The sequence below is a fragment of the Mus caroli genome, chromosome 1 (genome assembly GCF_900094665.2).
Source record: "Mus caroli chromosome 1, CAROLI_EIJ_v1.1, whole genome shotgun sequence".
NCBI lineage: Eukaryota > Metazoa > Chordata > Mammalia > Rodentia > Muridae > Mus > Mus caroli.
The window spans coordinates 1,049,321-1,075,492 of NC_034570.1; the positions used below are offsets into that span (position 1 = coordinate 1,049,321).

At 37.7% G+C, this 26,172-nt stretch overlaps 1 protein-coding gene across 1 annotated transcript in view; it reads right to left on the reverse strand.

Annotated features, from left to right (window-relative positions):
* LOC110310329 (oxygen-regulated protein 1) overlaps positions 1-26,172 on the reverse strand; it is a 268,949-nt gene that overhangs the window by 82,877 nt on the left and 159,900 nt on the right. The window contains exons 13-16 of the mRNA XM_029485010.1: positions 23,060-23,151; positions 20,905-21,081; positions 19,018-19,230; positions 2,404-2,581 (exon numbers count right to left, since the gene is read on the reverse strand). Of these exons, the coding sequence (XP_029340870.1) occupies positions 2,404-2,581; positions 19,018-19,230; positions 20,905-21,081; positions 23,060-23,151 (660 nt within the window). The remainder of the gene's footprint in view (positions 1-2,403; positions 2,582-19,017; positions 19,231-20,904; positions 21,082-23,059; positions 23,152-26,172) is intronic.

Below are 26,172 nucleotides of genomic sequence, written 5' to 3' on the forward strand. Positions count from 1 at the left end.
CACTGATAAGTGGATATTAGCCCAGAAACCTAGAATACCCAAGATACAACTTCCAAAACACAAGAAAACCAAGAACGAAGACCAACGCACATGGATACTTCATTCCTCCCTAGAATACGGAATAAAATATCCATGAAAGGAGTTGCAGAGACAAAGTTTGGAGCTAATATGAAAGGATGGACCATCTAGAGACTGCCCCACCCAGGGATCCATCCCATAATCAGCCACCAAGCACAGACACTATTGCATATGCCAGCAAGATTTTGCTGAAGGGACCCTGGTATAGCTGTCTCATGTGAGGCTTTGCCAGTGCCTGGCAAATACAGGAGTGGATGCTCACAGTCATTTATAGGATGGAACCTATCCATCATTGGAACCCTATTCCATCATTGGGAAGGGAGGCCCCTTGGTCTAGCAAACTTTATATGCCCCAGTACAGGGGAACGCCAGGGTCAAGAAGTGGGAGTGAGTGGGTAGGAGAGCAGGGCAGGGGGAGGGAATAGGGGACTTTTGGGATAGCATTTGAAATGTAAATGAGGAAAATATCTAAGAAAAATGTGGGGGAGGGGAGGAGAACGATTCCAAATCCTCTTCTTCTTCCAAAAACCTGGAGTGGACATACTTTTAGCCTGGTGACCTTTGTGTTATATGTGTGGCTGGAGATTTTCTGGTACTGCATCCTCCCCAGACTCTTGTCACAAATCTGTTTTTCTCAGTCCATCTATAAAATCTATCTTTTGAACCTTACAAAGAGTTTTTATGTAGCCACATCTGATGCTTCTAGTTTACTTTCTTTTTTGAAGAGGTTTGCGTATGCTTTGTTGTGCATGCAAAATCATTTTCAAAAAACATTGTGCTGAACTTAAATATGTGTAAAATAAACAACTTGGGGGCAGACTCCTGATGTTTGAACAAACACTGACTATTGAGTCATGTTAAGCTGAACTGCAGAGGACTACTTTCTGTGGCATCAATGGTAGGAGAGGTAGTGGGCCCTGTAGGAGCTTGCTGCCCCAATGAAAGAGGATGCTATAGGGATGAGGCAGGAGTGAGTGGGGGAGTGGAGAGCACTTGCTTAGAGATATAGAGGAGGGAGGTGGGGTGGAATGTTTGCAGAGGGGAGACTGGGAAGAAGAACAACATTTGAAATGTAAACAAATAAAACAATTTTTACAAAAGATTATCGAGAAAAATGTAGATGATAGATGCCTGATCTGTGAACTTCTAAGGGAATTTTGAGAGTCCCTTGAAGACTCTATGTGAGTTATTCTGTATTTTGAATTAAGTGGTTCTGGTGACCTGGGGATAAAAATTGGCTCTAATTAACAATACATTAGAATCACTAAAGAAAACCTTTGCTTTCCTAGGACAATTGATGCTGGTTAGCTAGATCGGAGAAATTAGCACTGATTAAGAAGAAACCGGCAGCTTCTTCTAACCAGAATGGAATCTTCGGGAAAGTGTTTCCCCAGAGTGAACACACAGAAACTTGTGCTACAGAGTACTTTATGCTGGCAGCTTAATGTGGTACTGACTTTGATGGTTTAAAGGTGACAAGGAGAGCAGCTGATGTGTGACAGGGCTGGAGTTCCTGAACAGAGCCTGGGAGAAGCTATTGGTGAAAATGCAGCCCAGTTGCAGCATTTTGAATATAACATTACTGAGGTGACGGCCAAAAAAGAGCCCAGCCATCGAGTAGAGTCAGGGTGAGCCTAGAAGACAAGGTGTGTGTATTGCAGACAGAGGAGCAAGAGAAGTGATCCAATGTCTTTGCAGGAGCCCAGGAGGTCCTGCGTAAATCCCAGACATTTGACAATGAGTTATTTGCACTGTTGGTAGTTTGATTTTTCTTGGATCTAATTGTGATTGTGCTCTGCTGTTTCCCTCTTGGGATTACAGAATATTTAACTTATTTAAAAACTTTATAATAGTCCACAGTTGAGAGAGGTGGAGACTTTTAACATTTTAGTGTTTGAGTGTTTAAAGACTGAGATTTTGAGAACATTTTACATTGTGATGTTGATATTAATGTGTGATCTTGGAGATGATTAAGAAAGCAAAGGTTATAGCTTTAAAATGATGTGCATGGTTATCAAGTTGAGCAAAGATCAACTGTGCAAGCTAGTCTGTCAGTTGACAGAAGCTATATTATGTGTACACACAATTTAATGTTATAAAGTACCTCAAAGTAGTCAAAACTCTGTCATTTATGTTAATTACTTGAAAATTTGAGGGGAGCAGTCTTCATTGATCATTTTTTTCATGCAATTTTTAAGTATTATTATGAGGGAAAAAGTCAATAGCTGGTATTTTCTTACTAAAACTACAATGAAACTTTTAGGCACTCTACAAGAGTCATCATGAAGTCAACCAACTTTATGTATTTGAAGTAAACAAACGTACATTGGATGACACGTGGATAGAAGCAAACACTCTCATCTTTCGTATAAACGACAGGTTTTGCCTGTCCATCTGGTTGAAGTCCAACAAACAGTCCTGGGCTCTTCAGAGATTCCAGACTTATAGATGCATTTTCCAGATTCTTCTTGATTTTAAAATGGCAGTCAGTGTCTCCAGTGCCCTGTGAGTGATAGAACATGATTTCACACATGTGAGAAAACACTGGACACAGTCGAAAACCACTCATTCCCAAGAGCGTAATTTTTCTTCTTCTTCAAGCCATCGGCATAAATCTAAAAACAAAATTAAATTTTTCCATAAGGTCTAGAAACAGAGACTGTATGATGGGCAAAGAAAGGGCTCTGAGCACAGAGGAGCTTTACCTAAGGAAAGGCCACTGTATGGTGTTCATTTCAGAGCTGCTTACCTCCAAAGATGAATACAGAATATTAAAACATGAAACTATCTTTTTAAAAATAAAGTCACAGAGCCAGGCAGTGGTGGTGCATGGCTTTAATGCCAGCATTTGGGAGGCAGAGGCAGGCAGATTTCTGAGTTCAAGGCCAGCCTGGTCTACAGAGTGAGTTCCAGGAGAGCCAGGACTACACAGAGAAACCCTGTCAAAAATCCAAAAAAATAAAAAATAAAAAATAAATTTACACGTTGCTTAATGACAAGGATACATTCTAATAAGTGCATCATTAGTTCATTTATCATTGTAAGAACATCACAGAATGCATTTATACAAATGTGTGTGAGTGTGAGAGACAGAGAGACAGGAACAGAGAGAGGTGTGTATTTTACAGTCTATTACTTCTATGGCTATGATAATCACAAAACATGAAAGACAATAAAGAAGAGAGAAAATACTATAATAAATTATAAATATATGACATTAAAACACATTATGATGTTTTCATAGTAAACTTTTCAAATGTAAGAAGAAATGTGCTATAATATAGTTGTAAATAGTAGGTAAGTACACACCAACACAATACTTCATCATCATTGTCATATACTGTATACTATGTATAGTTGTATCTACTATACTTTTATGCAACTGGCAGCACAAGTTTGTCTACACTAATATCATCACAGAAATGAACAATGTCACATTATAACTATATCACCAGGTGAGAAGTATGCTTAAGTTCCATTATTTTATGATACAGTTACAAAACTTATCAAATATATGATATGAAATTCTCTAAAGCATAGAAAAGGGTCAGCTTTGATCACATGGGCATTCACAGTGGAAACCATGTGATAGTTTCTCATGTGATTGTGTACTTTTGAGACTGAATTTTCAAGTACGTTCAAGGTATTTAAAGATTACCAATAAAACACTCAAGTCAGGTAATGACTGCACATTCCTTTACTCTCAACATTCAGAAGGCAGAAGTAGGGACTTCATGAGTTTGATGCCAGCCTGGTGTACAAAGTGAGTTCCAGAACAGCCAAAGCTAGACAGAAAAGCATGTCTCCAGAACAAACAAACAAGCAAACAAAGAAACAAAACAATTCAAAATTAGAAGTTTATTTGTAACCACGAATGTTATATCTCCTTTTTTAAGGTACTCATAATATTAGAATATATTTAACTATTCAGTGCTTTGAACTTTTCATTGTAAGATTTAAAAGTTATAGAAATGAGTTTTATGAGAATGAATTAAGGTTTCTAGATTACTATTATACTTAAAATAGAAGATTATATTTTGTTCTTAGGGTGCTATAAGAGCCAAATGTCTCTGTGTGTCTCTCTCTCATTTTATAAATGCAAATTAATCAATGTCTACTTTCTTCTCTTTTGCTATTGATAAAATAACATAAATGGCTTTGACTTGTCCATGGTCAAACACCAAACATCACAAAGAAAGATAAGTGTAGCATAGTGGCTTTTCCTGTTGGTTTCTATATATTCATGACACTTCTCCATTAGTAAATGTTGGGTTTCTTCTGGTTTTGTATTTGTTTTTATCTTTGAGAATTTCATATTATATATTTTGATCATACTCTTTCCCCTCCACCACCTCCTCTCAAATTATTCCTATCCCCTTTAGCCAGGCAAATTTGTATTATTTTTCTGTCTTTGGAAAAGAACATAAATTACTATTTGTGTTGGCAAACTCTTCCTGAACATGAGGAATGCCTAGAGTGTGGTTGATATTGTTACTCCACTAAAGAAATTGAGTTTCTTCCCTTTCTCAGCAGCTAACAATTGCAAACATCTTTTTAGTTAACTGTGAGACTGTGTGCCACCTTCTTCTCCTTCTCTGCTTGAAATTGTGTAGGTATTGTGCATGCTATTACAGACTCTGTGAGTTCATATGTTCATCAGCCCTACTATGTTTGTAAAATGTTGTTTTCTTAACCAGCATCTCCGCCTCTTACAATCTTTTCATCTCATCTTTCACTTATCCTTGAAGGGAGGAATTTGGTAAAGACTCCCCATTTAGAATTAAGTGCTCTGAAGTTTCTCATTCACTGAACATTGTCTAGTTGTGGGTCTCAGTGTCATCTCTTCAAGAAGAAGTGTTTCTTATAGGAGTTGATGGATAGACTGATCTATGGGTTTACTATACCATTAAGCATCATTTGTTGCTGTGTTCATTTATAAGAATGATAATATTTTTCCCCCAAAGCTCCTGATCTATCTAGTTTCAGGTTCATGCTCTCATTAACGTGTAAGGAATGGATTCCATTTTATGAAGCAGGCCATAAATACAATTTTTTAAAAGTAGTTAGGTACTCTCATAACATTAGTGTCACTATTATACTAGTGGGTATATTTTATGGGCATGCTGTTATTGTAGTTCACAGGGTTTGTAGCTGGGTAAGATTGATGAATACATTTTTCTTTGGGTAGCTTATAAAGTTCCTTCCATCACAATGACCACTGGTCAATAGGGATGAAACTTGCCGTTCAGCACCAGCTCAATTTTTTCCATCATTGATGTTATAAGTATGTGATATCTTTAACAATAGAGTTTTATCTTGAGGTTGTACAGGGTAACCAATAGCATTGACAATAGCCTATAATGTCTGAGTGGCCAATAATGACCCCTTTGTCTAATATGTCCAAAAAATGTAACTCATTCCTAGCAATTTGTTTTTTATTTGGTATTTCATCTTGCTCTAGTCAGAACAGCTATGATTAATAATAAATAATAACAAATGATAGTAGATACTGTTGAAGATGCAATGAACACTTGCTCACTGCTGGTAGGGATGTAAAGTAGAGAAGCTACTTTGGACATTGGTGTGGATGTTCCTTAAAAACCTACAAATAGATTTGTATGGTGTCTGGTTGGAGTATTGTCTCTCACATTATAATGGCAAATTGATTTAAATTTCTTTCATATGTTTATGTGTCTTAGGAAGCTTCTACAGTAGTAGGTTTCCATGTGGCTTTTCAAATAGCCTTTGGTGTTAGTCCTCTTCATATTCCTTCCTAAACTCTAAATGCCTATCTTCCACTGCATTTAACCCATGTTCTAATTTCTCCTTTATTCCCTTATAACTTTATTTTATTCCCCCTTCCATGGTAGATCTTATCTTTCCCCAGTCCCTTACTAGCCTCTAGAGGACTAGCCACTAGTCCTTTGTGGTTATTCTAAATAAAACACATGTACCTAATGCTTAAGCATAGGCATTAAGATGAATAAATAATGAATGGGTCCTCATGGTATTAAAAATAATCTTCTTATAGCAAAGGACACCACCATCAAGCAAAAAGACAGCCTACAAAAATGGGGGAGGGGGAGTACTTCAACTATGTATCTCACAAAGGATTCGTATCTAAAATATAAAGAACTTCAAAAACCTGAACATCAAGAGAGCAGATAACTCCATTTATAGAACCTGATAAAGAGGTTCTCAAAAGGTGGAATACAAATAGCTGAGAAATATTTTTTAAAATGTTCAACATTCTTAGCCATTAGGGAAATGCAAACACTTTGAGATTTCATCCTACCCACTCAGAGTAGCCAAGATTAATAAAACAAATGACACAGGGTACTAGTGAAGATGAAGGAGAAAGGGGCTTCTCATTCATTGCTGATAGGAGTGAAAACTGGTTCAGGCACTATGAAAGATAGTGTGGCAGTTCTTTAAAACCTTAAAATAGATCCACCATATGGTCTACCTCTACCACTCCTGGGCATATATCCAAGGGACTCTATATCCTAGTCTAGAGAAGCCTGATCATTCATCTTCATCACTATTCTACTCACAGAAGCAGGAAGTGGGCAGCCTAGATGTTTATCAACTAATGAGTGGATAATGAAAATGTGCATCATCTACACAGAAGAGTACAACTCTGTTGTGAAAGAAATAAAATTTGTAGCTGAAGAAATGAAGCTGTCAACAACCATCCTGAGAAATATATCCCCGACCCAAAAATATAACATGTCACATCACATTTTCTCCTATTTGTGAATATTAGTTTTGACTCTTTAGACATGTGTGTTATATTTGGAAGTTAAGCACTGTGCTTTTACATAGTTTGTATGTCTCCTTGATGGTTTATATGTTGAGACCTTCTCTTCACCAATGCAAAATCTACAAGGTACTTTTAATAGACAGGGTCTAGAGCCAAGTTATTAGGTTCATTTTCCACCTGAAAGTAACTTAAGTCCATTGAGCATTTTAGTGAGTGAGTTTTTACAAAAGTGAGCCTGGCCTCTGAATCCCTCTAATTTTCTGCTTCAAGATGCCATTTCCTCTCAACATGTTTTCTCTCTATTTACCATGGAGTCTTGCTCTGGCAAGAGGTCTGGTGTTTGGACTTCTATTCTCCAAACTGTGGGCAAAAGAACCCATTTTCTTCATAATGTTATTTCCCTCCTGTATTTAATTACAGAAATGAGTAATATGTATACCACTGGTCTGTGCAGAGATAAACCAAATAATTGATACACAAACTAGTCTGGCTCTGCAGAACAGAATCTTGTGGCTGTAGTCTTTGACTTTATGAACATGTTTGTTTTCAAGTTTTGCATCTGGATAAAAACCAAGGAAGAAAGTGTGGAAACAAAGAAACAAATTAATAAGATAAGAATGTAAGTGTGTAAATGTCAATTTTATTATTGATCTATAACAGACCAAGCTTTGAAGTGAACAGAGAAACCAAGATGTACATACACTACTTTAGAAGGGAAAAAAAACAAAAAACAAAAAAACAAGAGCCTTGAATACATCGACACAGGGGAAATTTCCTAAACAGAACACCAATGACTCATGCTCTAAGATCAACTATAGACAAATGGAATCTCGTAAAATTGAAAAGCTTCTATAAGACAAAGGACACTGTCAACAAGGCTAAACTACAACCTACCAACTGGGAAAAGATCTTTACCAACCCTACATCCAACAGAGGGCTAATATCCAAGATATACAAAGAACTCAAGTGCCACGCACACTGGGAAATGCCACGCACTCCAGTCAAGTCTGCTTGACAGGCTGAGAGGCCTGGAAGCACTCACAAGGAAAAGAGTTTCAAGGAAACTCACCTCCTGGAGCTTTGGAGTTCTCATTAACCCATATCCTCATACCCTATTCCCGAGTTAGTCTGGTGTATGGAACCACATGCTCTCTTTTAGTATTATTTTATTATAAATGCCTTTTAAGATTAAATTCTGATATAGTTAAGTCTCCCTAGTGTTCCAAGGTCCCAGAAGCCTTCGAGCTTGGAATCCAGCAGGAATGCAGTAAGGAAGTAACCTATTCAGTAACTAATTAAGCATTACAAGAAAACAGAGCCAGTAGCTCAAAGCTTGTCTGCAAAGTATTTACTAAGGACAGTAGCAAATCTCACCCAAACAAGGGAATACCATAATAGAGCCAGGGAATCCTACTGAGATAGAAATCTTCAGTATAGGCTGCATTGCATATTAGAAGCAAGTTGGTGAATTCTTCTGACAAATAGAGATTCTCCAGATACTTAAAAGTCATACTCATATAAGAATTTAGCAAGGCCTAGGAAATAGGGGGGGTTGTGTTATTGCATTATTCATGAGGTCTGCTAAGAGAAGAACCCCCTGGTGCTAGCTTCACAAGGATCAAAGGTATAGCACTAGAGTGTGAAATCCTTACCTGTCACTAAGCTGACCCTAGGCAGGACTGCTTTATCTTTACTGTAAACATCTACCTGTTTCCTGTAAAGCCTTTTGAAGTCATTTCTTTGTTTTGTATCAGGTAACTTCAATGTACTTTGCCTGCTACCCTTTGAATTTTCTGTACTATATAAGATTGGTGTTCACTTTGTGACAATACATTCAGATTCTACACAATCTCATGTGTTGATCTGTCTGTCATCCACCAACTCCTTGCCCACCTGCCCCAGAGACTCATTCCATGCAGACAAAGGAACACAGAGGGTCTGCGGCACTCAAGAAGTTAGACTCCAGAGAAACAAATAACCCTATTAAAAATGGGGTACAGAGCTAAACAAAGAATCTGAAATGAGGAATATCAAATGGCTGAGAGACACCTAAAGAAACGTTTAAGATCCTTAGTCATCAGGGAAATGCAAATCAAAATAACCCTGAGATTCCACCTCATACCAGTCAAAATGGCTGAGATGAAAAACTCAGGTGACAGCAGATGCTGGTGAGGATATGGAGAAAGAGGAGCACTACTCCATTGCTGATAGGATTGCAAGTTGGTACAACCACTCTGGAAATCAGTCTGGTGGTTCCTCAGAAAATTGGACATAGTACTATCTGAGGACCCAGCTATACCACTCCTAGGCATATACCCAGAAGATGGTCGAACATATAACAAGGACACATGCTCCACTATATTCATAGCAGTCATATTTATAATAGCCAAAAGCTGGAAAGAACCCAGATGTCCCTCATCAGAGGAATAGATACAGAAAATATGGTACATTTACACAATGGAGTACTACTCAGCTATTAAAAACAATGACTTCATGAAATTCTTAGGCAAATGGGTGGACTTAGAAAATATTACCCTGCCAGGCAGTGGTGGCACATGCCTTTAATCCCAGCACTTGGAAGACAGAGACAGGTGAATTTCTGAGTTCGAGGCCAGCCTGGTCTACAAAGTGAGCTCCAGGACAGCCAGGGCTACACAGAGAAACTCCTTCTCAAAAAAACCTAAATACATACATACATACATACATACATACATACATACATAAAAGAAATAACAAAGAAAATATCATCCTGAGTGAGATAGCCCAGTCACAAAAGAACATACATGGTATGTACTCACTGATAAGTGGATATTAGGAAAAAAGTTCCTAATACCCACAATACAACTCACAGACCATATGAAGATCAAGAAGGAAGACCAGAGTGAGGATGTTTCAGTCCTATTTAGAAGGGGGAACAAAATAATCATAGCAGGTAGAGTAAAGGAGGGACCTGGGAGGGAGACAGGAGGGTGAGGAAAAAGGGGAGCAGGATCAGGTTTGGGAGGAGTCAGGGAGTTGGGGGCTGGGATACAGAGGGTCAGGAAATTGAACAGAGGTGGGTAGCAGTGGGGATGAGGAACTAGGGGTAGCACTAGAAAGTCCCAGATGCCAGAAAAGCAAAAGACTTCCAGGACCCAACTGGGATGACATTAACTGAAATATCCAAGAGAGGGGAGCGAGAAGCTTTAGAGACCATATCCAGTGGATAGGCATGGCCCCCATTTGAGGTATGGGCCACCCATCCATCTCAAAAACCTTAACACAGAAATGTTCCTGTCTAAAGAAAAATCAGGGACAAAGAGTGAAGCAGAGACTGAAGGAAAGGCCATCCAGATAGAATGCCCCATGTAGGGATCCATCCCATGCACAGATACCAAGCCCAGGCACTACTGTTGATGCCAAGAAGCACTTGCTGATAAGAGCCTGGTATGGCTGTCACCTGAGAGGCTTTGCCAGAGCCAACAATCAGACTGAGTACAGGGACCCCAATGGAGGAGTTAGGGGAAGGAATGAAGGAGCTGAAGGGGTTTGCCACCCCATAGGAAGAACAACAATATCTACCAATCAGACACTGCCCCCCACCCCAGAGCTCCCAGGGACTAAACCACAAACCAATGAGTACACCTGGAGGGACTCATGGCTCCAGCTGCACATGTAGCAGAGGATTGCCTTATCTGGCATCAATGGGAGGGGAGGCCTTTGGTCCTGAGGAAGCTCAATACCCCAGTATAGGGGAAGTGGATGCATGGGGAGGAAGAGCACCCTCATAGAAGCAGAAGATGGGGGATGGGATAGGAGTTTGGGGAGGGGGGATAACATTTGAAATGTAAGTAAATAAAATAACCAATAAAAATAATAAGAAAACTCAATCAGCTTAACTGTGCATGCCAGCATATACTAGAACTATGTTTGTACTTTTGTACATTGCAGACTTTAGTCAAAGTATGTTTTGTTTATGAACTTTAATTTTATTCTCAAATATAACACAGCTATCCTATTGAATACTGGTGTGATGTTTTACTAAAGAGCTCAAAAATTGCCCTTGATTCACAATTTACAGAACTTTTCCTGGAGACATACCTTCCTTACCAACACTAAAGCACATCCCTACTTCTAATGTTATTTTTTTCATACTGGGAATAACACTCTTTTTAATTAAGTTAAACACTGAGAGAAGGCAAGCCTTCCTACTTTTTCTACAGCTCCACCAACAGGCAGGCCTTCTCACAAAGCTCATCTCTTTGTTAGCACTGTTAAAAATATCTATTTTGCTGATTTTATTTGGTTTTTCTCTCTCTTTGTGATAATAAAAAGTGAGATTCTTTTCTCTAAATTTCACCACTCCAGGATACTTCTCTTGACTACTTTTCAAACCAGTCCCCCTCTAAGCCTCCAGATATATAAATGAAGTACAACTCAAATGGGATTTCTAATGTTCTATAGTCTCTAATTTATGATTGTTTATATTTCTTCAGTAGCACCTCCAGGAATTTTCTTTTTATCCTTCAAGTGAAAAACTGAAAATTAAATTTAATATTTCTAGGATTAGAGTTTCCCTTACTGCATTTTTAAGCAAATAAATAAAAATTCTGTTTCATCCCTAGCCCCATATCAACTGGTTAAAAGAATTCAGATGTAAAATAAAGTATGTACATTCTATATATAAAAGCACCCTGTGTGGCCTCCTAATATTAGCAACAATAACAATATATATGAAGTCACCATATGGTATCAAGTGCATGTTCTTACCATGCATCCCATGATCATGTCCCTGTGGCTTGTTAGAGAAGAAAAATCCTAGTGACTTCACCCAAAGTGACATTTTTAAACTTCTCTTTCATTCAGTATTTGTTAAGCAACTGTCAGACGTAAGGGCTTCTGCATTTGGGATATTTTAATAAAAAAGGAAATGTGACATTTTTATTCTATTAATATGGAATCAATACATTCATTATTACTAATGTTCCAATCAACTTTCTCGACCAAAATGAATCAGCTGATGTTCTATTTCTATAACAAATCTGTTTGATCCTGATCAGAAAATCATTGTTGCTATCTTCAAGGCTTTCTGTATAGCCTCAAAATTAATATGTGGACCATTGTCTAAATATTAATATAACATTTTAATTAATTACAATTAATGTACATATTTAATTGCATTAAATGTTAGGCCATTTGCTAGAAAACTCAGCTGAAATACTTTTCCTTGCATGTGGCTGCATTTGTGTATGACTTTATTAAACATTTCTTCAAAAATGTTTGATTAGGTAAAACATGATCTATAATTATTTGCCTAAAATCAAGTAAAACTTGATAAAGTTTTACACTTTCTGGTCTACTAGTCTTGTATACGTCACCATAACTCAAATAAAACACGTATGTGTGCACTCATGTATACTTGTTTGTTATTTCAACTTCTTACAAACATGAGCTGCCCTTAATGTTTTATCTCAAGTATCTTTTTAGTGAACAGTAAAAATTGGACAACTCTTCAACCAGAGAATAGTCTTGGTTTCTTCAAACCCAGCAGATGTTCTTCATGAGCATCCTGTTGCTATAAGATGGGCCTGTCTCTTGTTCTCCTTGGTATACTTAACACATTGGTACATTAATATTTTCTTTTAACTCCTACTAAAGTTTTTTTTTTTTAATTTGTACTCATTCTTAGGGAGCCAGTGAGCCCATTCATGTTGCCCTGAGCCTGTGGCTTCTTGAAAGTAACTCCCTTATAACTGTCCTCAGTGAATCACATGTTGTTTGTTATGAGCCTAAATCCCTACTACAGCAAAAACTATTAAAGTGATTTACTCCTACAGAATAAACATTTTTCTGGTGGTAGAAATAGGAACATTTGCTATAGTATCAACATCACTTGTTTTAAAGGTGTGTTTACCTATACAAAAAAAAAAATGTTCTCAGATGTATGCTGGCAAACACAGTGAAAACAGTCATGCTTTTATCCAATGCAATTTATTACAGTATTTGTGGAGTAGCAGTTTTCACCAAGGTACTCTTGGGCTGTTAAAGCATAGGGAAATGAACATGCATTACCGTTTACCTCAGAGCACATCTTACATCCCCCTGGAGACAGTTTGTACACTTTACTTCAGCCTCTAAGCATATACAAACTAAAATAACTATAGTAATGTTCTCATTTGTTTTCCAAAGAAGTGTCATTTCAGAAAGAGTCTAGTGACTCATGTCAGATACAAGAAGAGAAATGATGGTCTTCACTGTTACACATTAATAGTGACAAGAAAAGAGGAACACAGGCATCTTGGCTACAGAGACTCACTGCCAAAACCTTACAAAAATTTTTTTTAAGTCACACAACCAAACTTAGTCATTAAACACATTATAACATGTAGAACATGCTCTAGGGAAGTACCTGAACATTTCTTAACAATAAACAAAAGGGGCAATTGTTGTTTTCCTTGGTTGTTCCCTAGAAGTTAAAGGTAAGTCTTTATTGTTGAAGGTACCATGCACGTTGCAGATAGAACTTGAAGACTTTGAGCTGAATCTGACTGAAAAACATTCTTCTAAGGACTACTTTTCATAGTGCCAAAATATGCCATGTAAGCTGACAAAGGAAGGAAGAAACCAATAGTACTACCGAGGTATTAGACTCCTCTAAGCCCAGCTATGTGGCTAGTGAGATTATGGATTGTAGAGAACATACTACTGGAACTTTTCTGAATAAGCATAATTCCAAAGTGCAGTCTAAAATTTATCCTTATACACACAGCTATGTGTAGCTCTCAACCCTTACCAAAAAGTGTCTGTTTGCTACAGATGGTGACCATTATAGAAAGCCACAACTGGTCAAATGTAGATAAAGGGCTACAGGCAATTAATGATTGCTGAGAGAAGGGAAATTAGTTCTCTCCATGGATGAGTCCACTAATTTGCTACCCAATACAAGTAGTCAGGACTAAAACAATATATATTCAAACAACATTACATGACTCAGAGGGCTGCATTACATATTTACTTACATATATATAACAATAGTTATTAAAGACAAAGATACCATGAATTTGAGAGAAATGGGAGGTGTGGCAGGACCTTGAGGGAAGCCTGGAATGGTGAAATTATATTTTAATTAAATTTGGGAAAACAAATTAAAGTATTACCCTTAAGTAATGAACAAAACTATTAAATTCTTTTTAAGTGATGACTTTTTTATGGTAAACCAGATCATGTCCTAACAAAGGCTTCTTAACTATTCATAGCTCTAGACCACCCCTCTGAACGCAAACCTCATGTTAGTGTCCTGAAGACAGGCTTGAGAGTGAGAGCCACTGAACCGCTTGTGATTGCTGCCACTAAGCACAATGATGATGATGACAATAGTGGTAATGAGTACTCGATGGATAGATTACAGTGTGAGTGTGAGGTGAGAGCTATCTTTTCAGAGAAGGAAGCTCCTCCCTTTGCTTTGCTTGCCAATCTGGTGACAGTATCACAGAACTCATTGCTGGCTAGAAGTGGTGGGACTTTCCTGTTTATAGAGCATTCAGGAGCCACTGGCTTCCAAGATAATCACTTTACATCTTCAATCTTTTAGTAATAATGATCCAATATAATAATCATTCCTAGAATATATTTAAAATTCTTAAGAGAAATAAAAAGAAGCCAGAGAGATGTTTGATCCCTGAGTTTTAGGTGTAGGTGGGCAAAGGAAATTGAGTTATGATTCACAGGCTGTAAAGATCTCTAAAACTCATCTTAAGCCAAAAATATTCACATATTTATAAAATACACATGGGAACAAGATTTCCTCTCCAACCCTCAAGGATCAACTTATGTGACTTGGGTCCATGTTGAACTGGTGAGCCATAGCCTGTTTTCAATAGTGAATGCTTCTATGCTGGATGATGAGTAGCTATGGAGTGGATGAGTTATCTTATGTCACCCAGATGCTCTGGCTGCCCTGGCCTGGAAGGCATAGCGCATGGCCCAGGCAAGGGGACAGGAGCACAATTCCAGCAGCAAAAAGATAAAATGGTCACTCACAGCCAGCTAATACCTTGTTTCCACCTTACCCAACGTGCTTCACTCCTGTTTTCACAAGCTTCATTCTAGAAACACTGAAATACAGCATTGGAATAAGACATGAATGTCTATAGAACTGTTATTTCTGGTTTGCCCTTTTATACAGGTCCCCATAATGGACTCTTTTTCTGTTTAGCTCCTGCTTCACAAATCTGTTACCTTGGCAGGTTTTAGAGTAATGACCTAATCTATAAGAAGCAATATGTGGGATCAATATTTGCCATGCCAATCTTCCAAAGGCCTGGCAAATTTCTGCCTCATAGTCTGTATTCTTTTTTTTTCCAATTTTCTACATATCAAATTCTGATTAGCCACCTCAAATGTGCACCTTTACCTTTATTACTATATATTTCATTGAGAGTTTTGCTTGATTTTTTTGTCAAGAAGCAAATTCTACAGATGTCTGTGCTGCTTTTAAATTGTGAAATAAGTTTATAAGAGAATATTTGGGTTGAAATTCTGTTGTATGTATGTATGTATGTATGTATGTATGTATGTATGTATGTATCTCAGCTGGAGTACAGTTTGAGATGATGCTGAATTCTGAGGTTACAATGTGCACTACCTCACCAGGATCTAATCTTTTTTTTTTTCGTTGTAATAGCCTAGTGAAATAAAGCTGATATGGTTTTTGCACAAAAATCAATAAGGAAAAGAAGGAAGATGAGCAGGAAAATATGACAATGGGGAGTGGTTAGTATAAGAGAGAAAGATAATACTATAAATTTGCAGGGAACATATATTCACATAGAAACAAGATCACCAGCATACTGAAATATCAAATGGTGGATACAGAGAAGGAATGCTCAGACCAAAGGGGGTAGAAATCAAAACCCCATAAAGAATACCATGTGTAACAGTTGGATGGATTGAGCAGTCACACTTATGAGTGTGGGGGAGAGAGTTTCCAGAGAAGGCTGATGTATAAGTGGAGAAGATCTTCCTAAACATTGACAGTACCATCTAATAGTCAGGGCCCAGGTAGATGTACAATTATGAATAGAAAGAGCACTCACTCACTCAGTGTGCATTTTTGTGTTCCTGATACCAATGAATACCAAACATCGGTTTCCACAACCTTTAATATTGACTGACATAACCAGTTTCTCTAGAGGATCAGCTTTTGAACTGAAATTAGGGCTGCATCATGGACTTCTCTCTCATTTTGAAGCTTCCATTTTTTTTTTTTTTGACCTGTACAGCTACCAATTTCTCTGGCTCTCCATCATGCATACAGTATTGAGAACTTACTCAATCTAATACAGTGAGTTCCCCTCACAACTATATATTGCTTGGATGCAGGAAAATCTAATATAGAGTGTGAGGCAGCAAATAGAAAACGATCATTGATCACTATCCATGTCCCTATGTTTGCTGTCCAGAGTAGGTACAGATTGCCAATGTTGACCAATCCCTACATAAAAGCCATACTTATTTGTATCCCAATAACTCTGCCTAGTAATTTCCAACATTCACACCACAGCACATATTAATTCAAGGTTGGCACAGCTTGTGCTTATTAACAATATGAAGAGAAAACAGTTATCAGATACTCCTCCTATAGAATGGATGAGCATTTGATGATACCATATATAAATAGTCCATGCCTTCATTGTAATATTACCTATTTTATTCCAATTAGCCTGTCTATTTTTTGAAAGATCATGAGCAAGTGTTGGGAGCTATTAAGACAACACAATTGTCCTGATCTCTGAATTGGGCCTCTCCTCCCGAGAAGAAAAGGGGGTCAAAAGCAGGCCACCAACGCACCGCTCCGAGAACAACCACAGATTATTCCAGCCCTAAATCAGCACCAGATGTCCTGACCTCAAGATGGACCCTGATACCACCAAGTTCCTGCTTACCCATGTAGTCGCCAAAAGAAATATTTCTGCTACCCCATCCCTCCTGCTGAGAAGTACTTCCTCTTTTGCTTGTGCATTTAAACCTTGAGCCTTGCTAATACAGTGAGACCTTGATGTTACTCAGACTGCTTCCATGTGTCGTTCATTACACAAGGTTCTCGTTTCTCTCTACCCCCAATTTAGTTCTTAGGAGAAGGTCCCCTCGAGACCCTCGAATAACTGGACCTGCTGGACAGGTCAAGCAAGATTCTTCATCTCTTTAACTTAGCACTGTCTGTGAAATGATAGTATAAGTGATTTTATTATGATTGGGAATGTCAATTAAATGTGAATTGTTACAGGAAATATTAAAAATGAACCATCACATGTCCGTGCTGGTGCCAGCAACTCTCTGCCCCGGCAATATGGTCAGCCTGTTCTTATCTCATGGTAATGCTGTCCCCATCCAAAAAGCCCTAACTTTCTCCTGCTTCTTCTCTTCCTCTGTCCAACTCTGAAGTCCCACCTACTAGCCCAGAGATTGGCTCCTTTATTCATTAGGGGATGGTTCACAAGAACTCATCTGAGTATGTGACTCATCCCTCCTTTGCAGCCCCTCCCACGAGAGTAGAATTAGCATCAAATACAAGCAACCCCAGGGCTATCCACAACAGTGAATGTGTGCACAAACATTTTTAATTGCTAGTATTAGGTATATACCTTCATGTGTAGAGCTAAGACAGGAACCTAGAGGATTTGGGAAGTGCTTAGTTGGTCCTCTCACTATCTGCAGAAACTCAGGTATAATCCCACATTTAGCCAAGTGTCAGACTTGGAAGAAGAACTTCTCAATTGATGGCTCTTCCTGGTTGCCAACTCAATGATACCTGGAATCAATTAAATCCCCCAAATGCAGGGCACAAATATGAGGAGTTTTTGCTTCATATGAAGTGGGAAGATCTACTTCAAACCTTTGAGGTAGGAAGATACACCATTAATCCTGATCTTTAAAATCCCACCTCTAATCTGGGCCATGCCTTCTGCTGGAAGCCTATATCAGTACATGGAAGAAGGAAGCTTTTGCTTGTTGCCTACTTGTTCTCACTTTGCTAGCAAGCCCGTTTCTTCACTGGCATTAGAGCCTACTTCTCGAGAATATACTGAAGACCATGTAAGGCATCCAGCCTTAAAAGCACTGAAGAACTACTAGATTCTTAGACTTTCCATTTATAACAAGAATTGTTGGATTAGCTGGACCACAGCCTGTAAGTCATTCTAACAAATCATATATAGGTATAGGACAGAGAGAGAGAGTCATTCTGTAAGTTATGTTGTTTGTTTCAACTAAACTGTTTCTAATAAAAATAGATGGGGAGAGATTAATATGGAAATTAATTTTTTGCTAGGAACAGTGATATAACATTAATTCCAGCACTTTAGAAGAAGAAACATCTAGATTTTCTTACATTTGAAACCAGCCTGGTGTATGAAGCAAGTTCCGGGCTATCTAGGGCTATATAATGAGATTCAAAAATCAATTAACAAAAGAAGAATCATATATGCCCCTCACCCAAGGAAAATTATTCATTTATATTCCTTTCAATAGCTGTCCTAAGGCTCAAGATTGCTAAAGCCTTGACATCACTTAGAATTTACAATTACTTGCTAATAGTGTGTGGGTTTTCCAGTGGAGAGGATTCAGGCACTAATAAGAGTAAAGAAACAATGGGCTGGAACCTTTTAGAGGCTTGGTTTATGGAGATTTGCAGATCAGTAACAGCAGCAAGATCAGAGAGCTCATTAGAAAGGTAGACATTCAACCAGGTGTGGTGACTACACATGCCTGAAAGCCTGTCACTCAGCAAATTGAGGCAATAGGACAGGGTCATGAGTTCAAGCTTAACTGGAATGGAAAGGTTAAGAAAGTGGAGAAGAGGGAAGATATAGGTAAGGTGAGAAGAAAAGAAGACTCCATCTTCCAACCAGAGTCTTTGGCATCACAATCTCCTTGAACACAACCATAATTCCCAGTGCTTTGTATTTATGCAATATTTCAAAGTCTCTGTGAACTGAGTCTTTGTCTAAGCACAGCAGGCTCTCAGCTACCCTCTGCATTTACTTAAACACCAGATAAAGGTAACATATCACACATCATATCCAATTTCCAAAGTATTTGTAGGTAAAAGTTAAAATCAATGCACTCAGAAAGATCTATCCTTTAGCTATTACAGAGAAACACCCTAAACATTTCTGGGAGGAATAAGGGACACTTACCATTCCATTACAGTACCCATCCTTAATCCTCAGATACATTTGTGCAGTTTTCACACTTTCAAACATGCAGATCCCAGAACTGATTCTATGCACTCTCCAGTGGGATTGTTCTGACTGGTTCCCTGCTCCTGTGCAGGTCCCATTGGGCTGCAGACACAGGGCCTGACACAAGTTTGTAGCAAGTATAACCACAGCACTGCTGAGGAATACACCCTTTGGAGAAATAAACAGAAAAGCAGTAAGTGCAAGGCTTTCATTCTGCCAGGAGTAGATGGCTCTGGGAAGGGTGCAGTGACCAGGATCTTAACAGCAGCTGGAAAATGAAAATGAACAAAAGAAAGAATTTAACTGTAGTAATAGTGAATAAGAATGTGTAGATGGATTTATATCTATGATTAGTTATTCCCAGAGTAATATCCAGATACTATAGACACTTTGAAAAGTAAGGTACCGAAACAAACAATTCTCTTATGAAAATTTAATACTATAAGCAAATAATTTTCATATTCATATAAAGCAAAATTAAACAAATACTTACTGGGTTCCTGAATTATAGGAAGCATTATATGAATATTAGTTAAATAGATGGATATAGGAAAGAATGAAAAAAAGATAGCAAATACAACTAAAATATACTTAAATAATCCTATATAATTTATCTTCAGAAGGAATAAAAATATCTTGAAATTTAATCAGGAATATATTAGCACTACAAAGAATTGGCTAAGATTAGCCATGTGGATTTTCAAAAGTGTGAAATCTCAGAATCACAAGGTATCAACATGGGGAACAAAAGAAGGTATGTTTATCCCTCTAGAAAACTATCAAGTAAATTATAGTTATATATAATCATAGGGACACACACAAGTGATGTTAATGCTGAAAGGAGCAGGGCAGTAAAGAATTTAACATTATCCGAAAGGGGTCTTTGCCTCAGTTTCTGACCTGTGATCACTAAGCCCTTGGAGTATCATACCTGATAGAAGTGTCTGATTTTGTATGGAGGCCTTGTGCCAGCCACAAAGTAGAAGTGTGAATTGGGGTAGGAATTTTTGTGTCATACCTTGTCAGTCAGTTAACCTTCTGAGAGCCTGGAAACTAAGACCAGTCACATGGACTCCATCAGTTTGGAATCTAAACACTAATGCTCATGTGAGGGTTCCTGGTCCACAAAGCTATGCCTCCCCTAGCCATCCCTGAGAAATCACCTCTTTCTGACTCCACAGGGCAAGTTCTGCGTTTACTGTTTTTATATTTCTCTCACCTCTCAGATTTGATCTATAGCTTTTCTCAGTGATATACTGAAACTGTGAGCATGATTGCATCAGTGAGTATGGGAGAATTTCTAGAGAATTACCAAGCCAGAATAGTGAGTTGGAGCACCCAAACTGCATTGATGGTAGAACTGACCAGGTGGTATATACTTAGCTTTCACAGGAGTAAAAATTGATACATCTGAAGGAGAAGAAGAAGAAGGAGGAGGAGGAGGAGGAGGAGNCCTATCTTTATACCCATAAAAAAAAGTGTAGTTCCCACTCCTTACCAAAGAGGCTTCTTTTGGCAGCAGATGGAGACCATTGCAAAAATTTACAACTAATCTAAATGCAAAAAAGAAAAGAAAAGAAAAGAAAAGAAAAGAAAAGAAAAGAAAAGAAAAGAAAAGAAAAGAAAAGAAAAGAAAAGAAAAGAAAAGAAAGAAAGAAAGGCCTCAATGCTGCTACAATGTGGCCCCAGTGCGTTTAAAGTCATTAAACAAAATGGTAATACCATCAATGCCCCCTAGTGGAAAGATATTTGATTACTGCAGTATAAGAAACCTCTAAAACATTCAGTAAGTCAGAGGCTGAGACTTGATCTATAAACCCTGATGATTTTCATTAAGTTTACCTTAACAAAAACTAAGAATTCTTTTGAAATCTCTGCGTAGCCTGCAGAGGACTCATCAGTCACTTTGCCGTGACGATCAACAGTCAGGGTGTGGCCAGGAAGCAGCACGGACTCAAGCAGCATACACCGGTTGGGCTGATAAAGCACCTGCAGCTCAGGGTGGGCTCCTCCGCCAACCTAAAGGAGAATGAGAGAGAGAGAGAGAGAGAGAGAGAGAGAGAGAGAGAGAGAGAGAGAGAGAGAGAGAGAGAGAGAGAAACCAACCCTTAATTAGCAGGAAAAAAAAAAGAGTTTAAAATCTCTTGGTATACATGTGTGTTCTATAAAACCGTTGAACTATGCATATTGTTCACGCTGTTGTCACTGTGACTTTTATTACCCAGCAGTGCTGGCAGTGACTTGTTCCAAGGACATTCTTGGAAGCAAGAACCCATGAAAGACTATTACATAAAAATCACCGGGGTGATTTCATGAGATGTAATATGCAGTTCATCCCTACTTATTCTTCATTTAATGATTTAAATCCACCTATCTTAGGACTACTTGGATCTGAGCAGTGAAATTAACAATGATTTTTGTCTCATTCCTATCTTTTGCTTTTAAACTATGAAACCAACTTTAGGAGGAACAATTCCTGTTTGTGGACACATTTGAGAACCTATTCTATACGTTGTGTGCCCCATTGGGGAAGCAGGACTCATTAATAACTCCTGAATGTCTGGGCCTAAGACTCTAGGGCTACCAACCAGTCTTTATCTAGAGAAAGTTTGTCTAGCCAAGTCTGACAGATACTCAGAAAATTCAAAACTGGACAGTAGTGGCACCATGCCTTTAATCCAGGCACTCAGGAGATAGAGACAGGAGGATTTCTGAGTTCAAGGCTACCCTGGATATAAACTGAATTGCAGAACTATACAGAGAAACCTTGTCTTAGGAAGAAAAAGAAAACATTAAAATTCCATGAGAACACTACAGTGGGGAGAATGGCTCAAACTATAAAGCCAGAGGCTCCATGTCAGATGAGACTTGATGAAACAGATAAACTCTGACTGTAAGTGACAGAATTCCTGACCAGTCAACTCTCCTGCTGAATAACAATTTACAATAAAAAATGTAATGGAATTATCTTGTCACCTTTTTAAAAGTGTGTGTGTGTGTGTGTGTGTGTGTGTGTGTGTGTGTGCGTGTTCATGCACTGGAATGAAGCATAGGGCTTTATAGACACTATCCACTGAGACACATATCCTGCCCTTTTCACCTTTTTATTTAACTGAGACCATATCCACTGAATTCTTATTTACTAAGCATCCACTAAGGCCTTTTTCATGTGCTATGAAACACAAAGTCCAAATGACTTTATAAAGAATGTTAGATTAATTAATAATTCAGCCAAAATGTAGGACTAAAATGACATTGGAAGATGATTTAATGTAATGGGATTTTCCTTAAGCCAAATGTAGTTTCAAGTTAATAATACTATGAAATGTTATGTAAGACAAATGTAATGTGAGGCAGATTGCCTGCCTACTACATTAGAACCCTCAGACTCTCTATTTCATGTCAAATGGTAAAGCATGAATTTTCTTGGCAGGTAGACTAACATATTAAACACCATAATGCACATTAGGGCTTAACACACTGCTTATCAATTACCCTTTGTGATTTCATTTTAAAAGAAATGTGATGCTTGCTTTTAAAGACAGTACATACATTTAAAGACTTTTCAAACCTAGAATAAACACAAAACAGAATTGAGTAAATTTGATTTTTCCCTTAAAAGTATAATCCCCAATTTTCAGAAAGCTCCCTGAATTTTTTAATGTTATCAGTTTATTTCAATTGCTGAAACTTAAGGCCATTTATGACTCAAATTTTCAAAAGTTGATGAAACAAAATAGTAGTTTCAGTCCCTTGAACCTAATACAGAAATAAAAATAACAAGTCAAGGGAAATATGTAATTTGATCCTCTGATAAAATTAACTTATGTAAGATATGACATATACAATACATAATAAAGAGAAAATGTACTACATACAGACATGGTAGAACACACCTTTAATCCCCACAAGAGGGCAAGGCTGAAAAACCGAATGTTGAAGGCCAGCCTGGATGACATAAGTGTGCTCTATATCTCAAAAAGTCACAGCTACTCACCATTCCATTGTCAAAGGTAAGAGAGAGATGCCTCATCTCATGGCTTTGGAAAACACATATATTCCCTTTGTTGAAAATCACATCGAAGAGACCTAAAAAATATTCTTAATTATTTCACAAGTAGTGCATTCTTTAAAAGCTCATTTTCCTTCTATTATATACTGAAATATAATGGTATATTTTATATATTTCAACTTAATGTTTGTAACTAGTAAAAAGGTAAAATATTTCCAATAATTTATTTCAAAATTCATAATATATGGTATGTACTTTGGTTTACTGAGGTATAATGAATTTGAATAAAATAACATTTAAAATAAAAGGCTTCTTAGCCATGATTCATTTCATTTCCTAATGCATTTATTATTTCATTGTAGATGAATATAGAATTATTTCATTGTAAAAAAATTTGATTTTCTAAATTGAACTCCTTTCATGTCTATGCTACCAACATAGCCCACTTTGCATTAATTAAAACCTTGAAGCTACTTAAAATGTATCAAATAAGGGAGGGTTATAGTAACTATTCAGTAATATAAGTTTCTAAACTCAATGTTTGACAAGGAGCTACTCAACTTATTATATGTACATATTCAATAGCATCAAGCAATGCAATTTGTAAATTCTATATTTATACTTTTATTATACTTTACTTCATGGCTAAATAAGCTAAGAGCTAGGGCTGATAAGGAAAATAACTACTGACTCCCTTATTAAAAAGTAATTTATTATGTATTTACAATTTAAATTAATTTAAAGTCATAGTTTTAAAAGTGAGAGGTTTTGAAGACTATTCAAATTTGAAAGACATTTGCTTAATTTAATGTTTAACTGACATTTTGTCTACCCAGTAAAATGCATTTTTATGGTTAATAAATAAATACGTTTGTAAATTAAACTATACTAGTGAGTAATTACAGACAGTCCTAGAGATTGGCATGTTATGGAAATGAAGAGGGAACTAGGAGGCAGAACTCCTGATGGCAGTCCAATGTGCGGTTGTGTAACTTATCTCAGCTTTCTCATCAATAAACTCAGGGATTCAATAATTAAGTGAACTAATGAAGTAATGATAGAAGTATCTAAGATTAGGAAGCCATTCCTACAGATATTTAGTTTAATTTCCCATTTAATTTAATGATTCCATAAGTAGCAAAATCTAAATCCATTAAAGTATGTTATATTTTATTTAAACATTATATTATATTATTTAAATATTATATTATATTTAAACATTATAATTATTTTATTCCATCTTTGAAAAAGTTGTTTTAAATATTTCATGTGTATGAGTATGTTCCCTTTATCTATGTATGTGTACTGTGTACATTCTTAATACTTATGGGAAAAAAAAAGAGGTCATCAGATCCCCTGTAACTAAAGTTACAGAAGATTGTGAGCCACCAGATGGGAGCAAGAAACATACTTGGGTCCTCTGCCAGTGCAGTAAATGTTCTTAACCACCGGGCAGGCTTTCCAACACATCACTTATTTTTAGTATTTTATTGAGATATAATGAATAGTGTCCTGGTTAGTTTTTATCTTCATGTTGACATTGCCAAGAGTCACCTGGCAGAGGGAGAGTCAATCAAAGGAATGTCCAGATCAGATTGGCTAAGGCAATGTCTGTAGGGAACGGTCTTTATTGATGATTGTTATGGGAAGGCCCCACCTACAGATGACCCTGGTTTGTGTAAGAAAGCTAGCCTGAGTATAACCCAGAGAAAGTGAGCCAGTGAACAAATTTTCTACATGTTTCTGGCCTTCCAGTCCCTGCCATGAGTTTCTGCCTTCACTCTCCTTGTAAGCTGTAAGATAAAGTAAACCTTTTCCTCCTCTGAGTTGTTTTTTATAATGGGGTTTATCACAGGCACAGAAATCAAACTGTGAAATACACTATCCAGTTCATTAATTCACTCATTTAAAAGAAGTGTTTAAAAAGTTGTGCAACCATTTTCACAAGTCAAATTTAGAACATTTTTTTTATCCCCAAATCACTGGTAATCATTTCTGATCCCTCACTCCCTAGTTCTTCCAAGTTTTTCTTCCTCACTCTGATCCCAGCAATCATTTGCCTACTCTCTCTAGATCTTTCACCATTATAAACAATATTTTCGCATCTGCACCCAGAGCTGACCCTGAACCACAGGCCTCCATACCAGGGTCCACAGAAAGAGATCTGGTCTTCCAGGAGTGCAGGCACACCTGTGAGCACTGATAGGACCACCATTTCTGCTCAAATTCCTGGGCCAAGAGGGAACCACCTGGAACCTTCAGACACAAAAACCAAGTAGCAATCTGTGATAGCATCCTTCCGGATTCTATCTGCTCCTGGAACTGACCCAGTACCACAGCTCTCTGTACCCAGATCCCACCAAGAGAGAGCAATTCTCCCAGGAGTGCTGACACACCTGAGAGCAGAACTCTCCATACCCAGGTCCTGCCAGGAGAAGGCTGGTATCCCAAGAGTGCTAAAACACCTGAGAGCACAGGTGAGACCACCAATTCTACTCAAATTCCTGACCCAAGAGGGATCACACCCAAAGCCATCAGGACACAGGAGCCAAGGTACAGCCAGAGATAGCCAGATACAGGATCCTTCTGGTTTCTGTCTGTGCCCCTGAGCTGATCATATGCCACAGCTCTCCATACCAAAATTTGTCTCGAAGAGAACTTCTCTCCCAGGAGTGCTGACAAACAAGCTTACAGGAGGGATAAGCCACAGGCAGAGACAGCAAAACCACCTAACACCACAGATAACCAGATGGTGAGAGGCAAGTAAAGCAACAGAAACCAAGGCTATTTGGCATCATCAGAACCCAGTTCTCCCACCACAGCAAGCCCTGGGTATTCGAACACACCAGAAAAGCAAGAGTCTGATTTTAAAACATATTTCATGAAGATGATAGACTTTAAGAAAGACATAAGATAATAGGTATAGAAGAGAACAAAGATTCCCAACTTAAAGGACCTATAAATACCTTCAACAAAATTATAGATGAAAACTCCCTAACCTAATGAAAGAGATGTCTGTAAACATACAAGAAGCCTACAGAACTCCAAATAGACTGAAGCAGAAAAGAAATTCCTCCCGACACATAATAATCAGAACA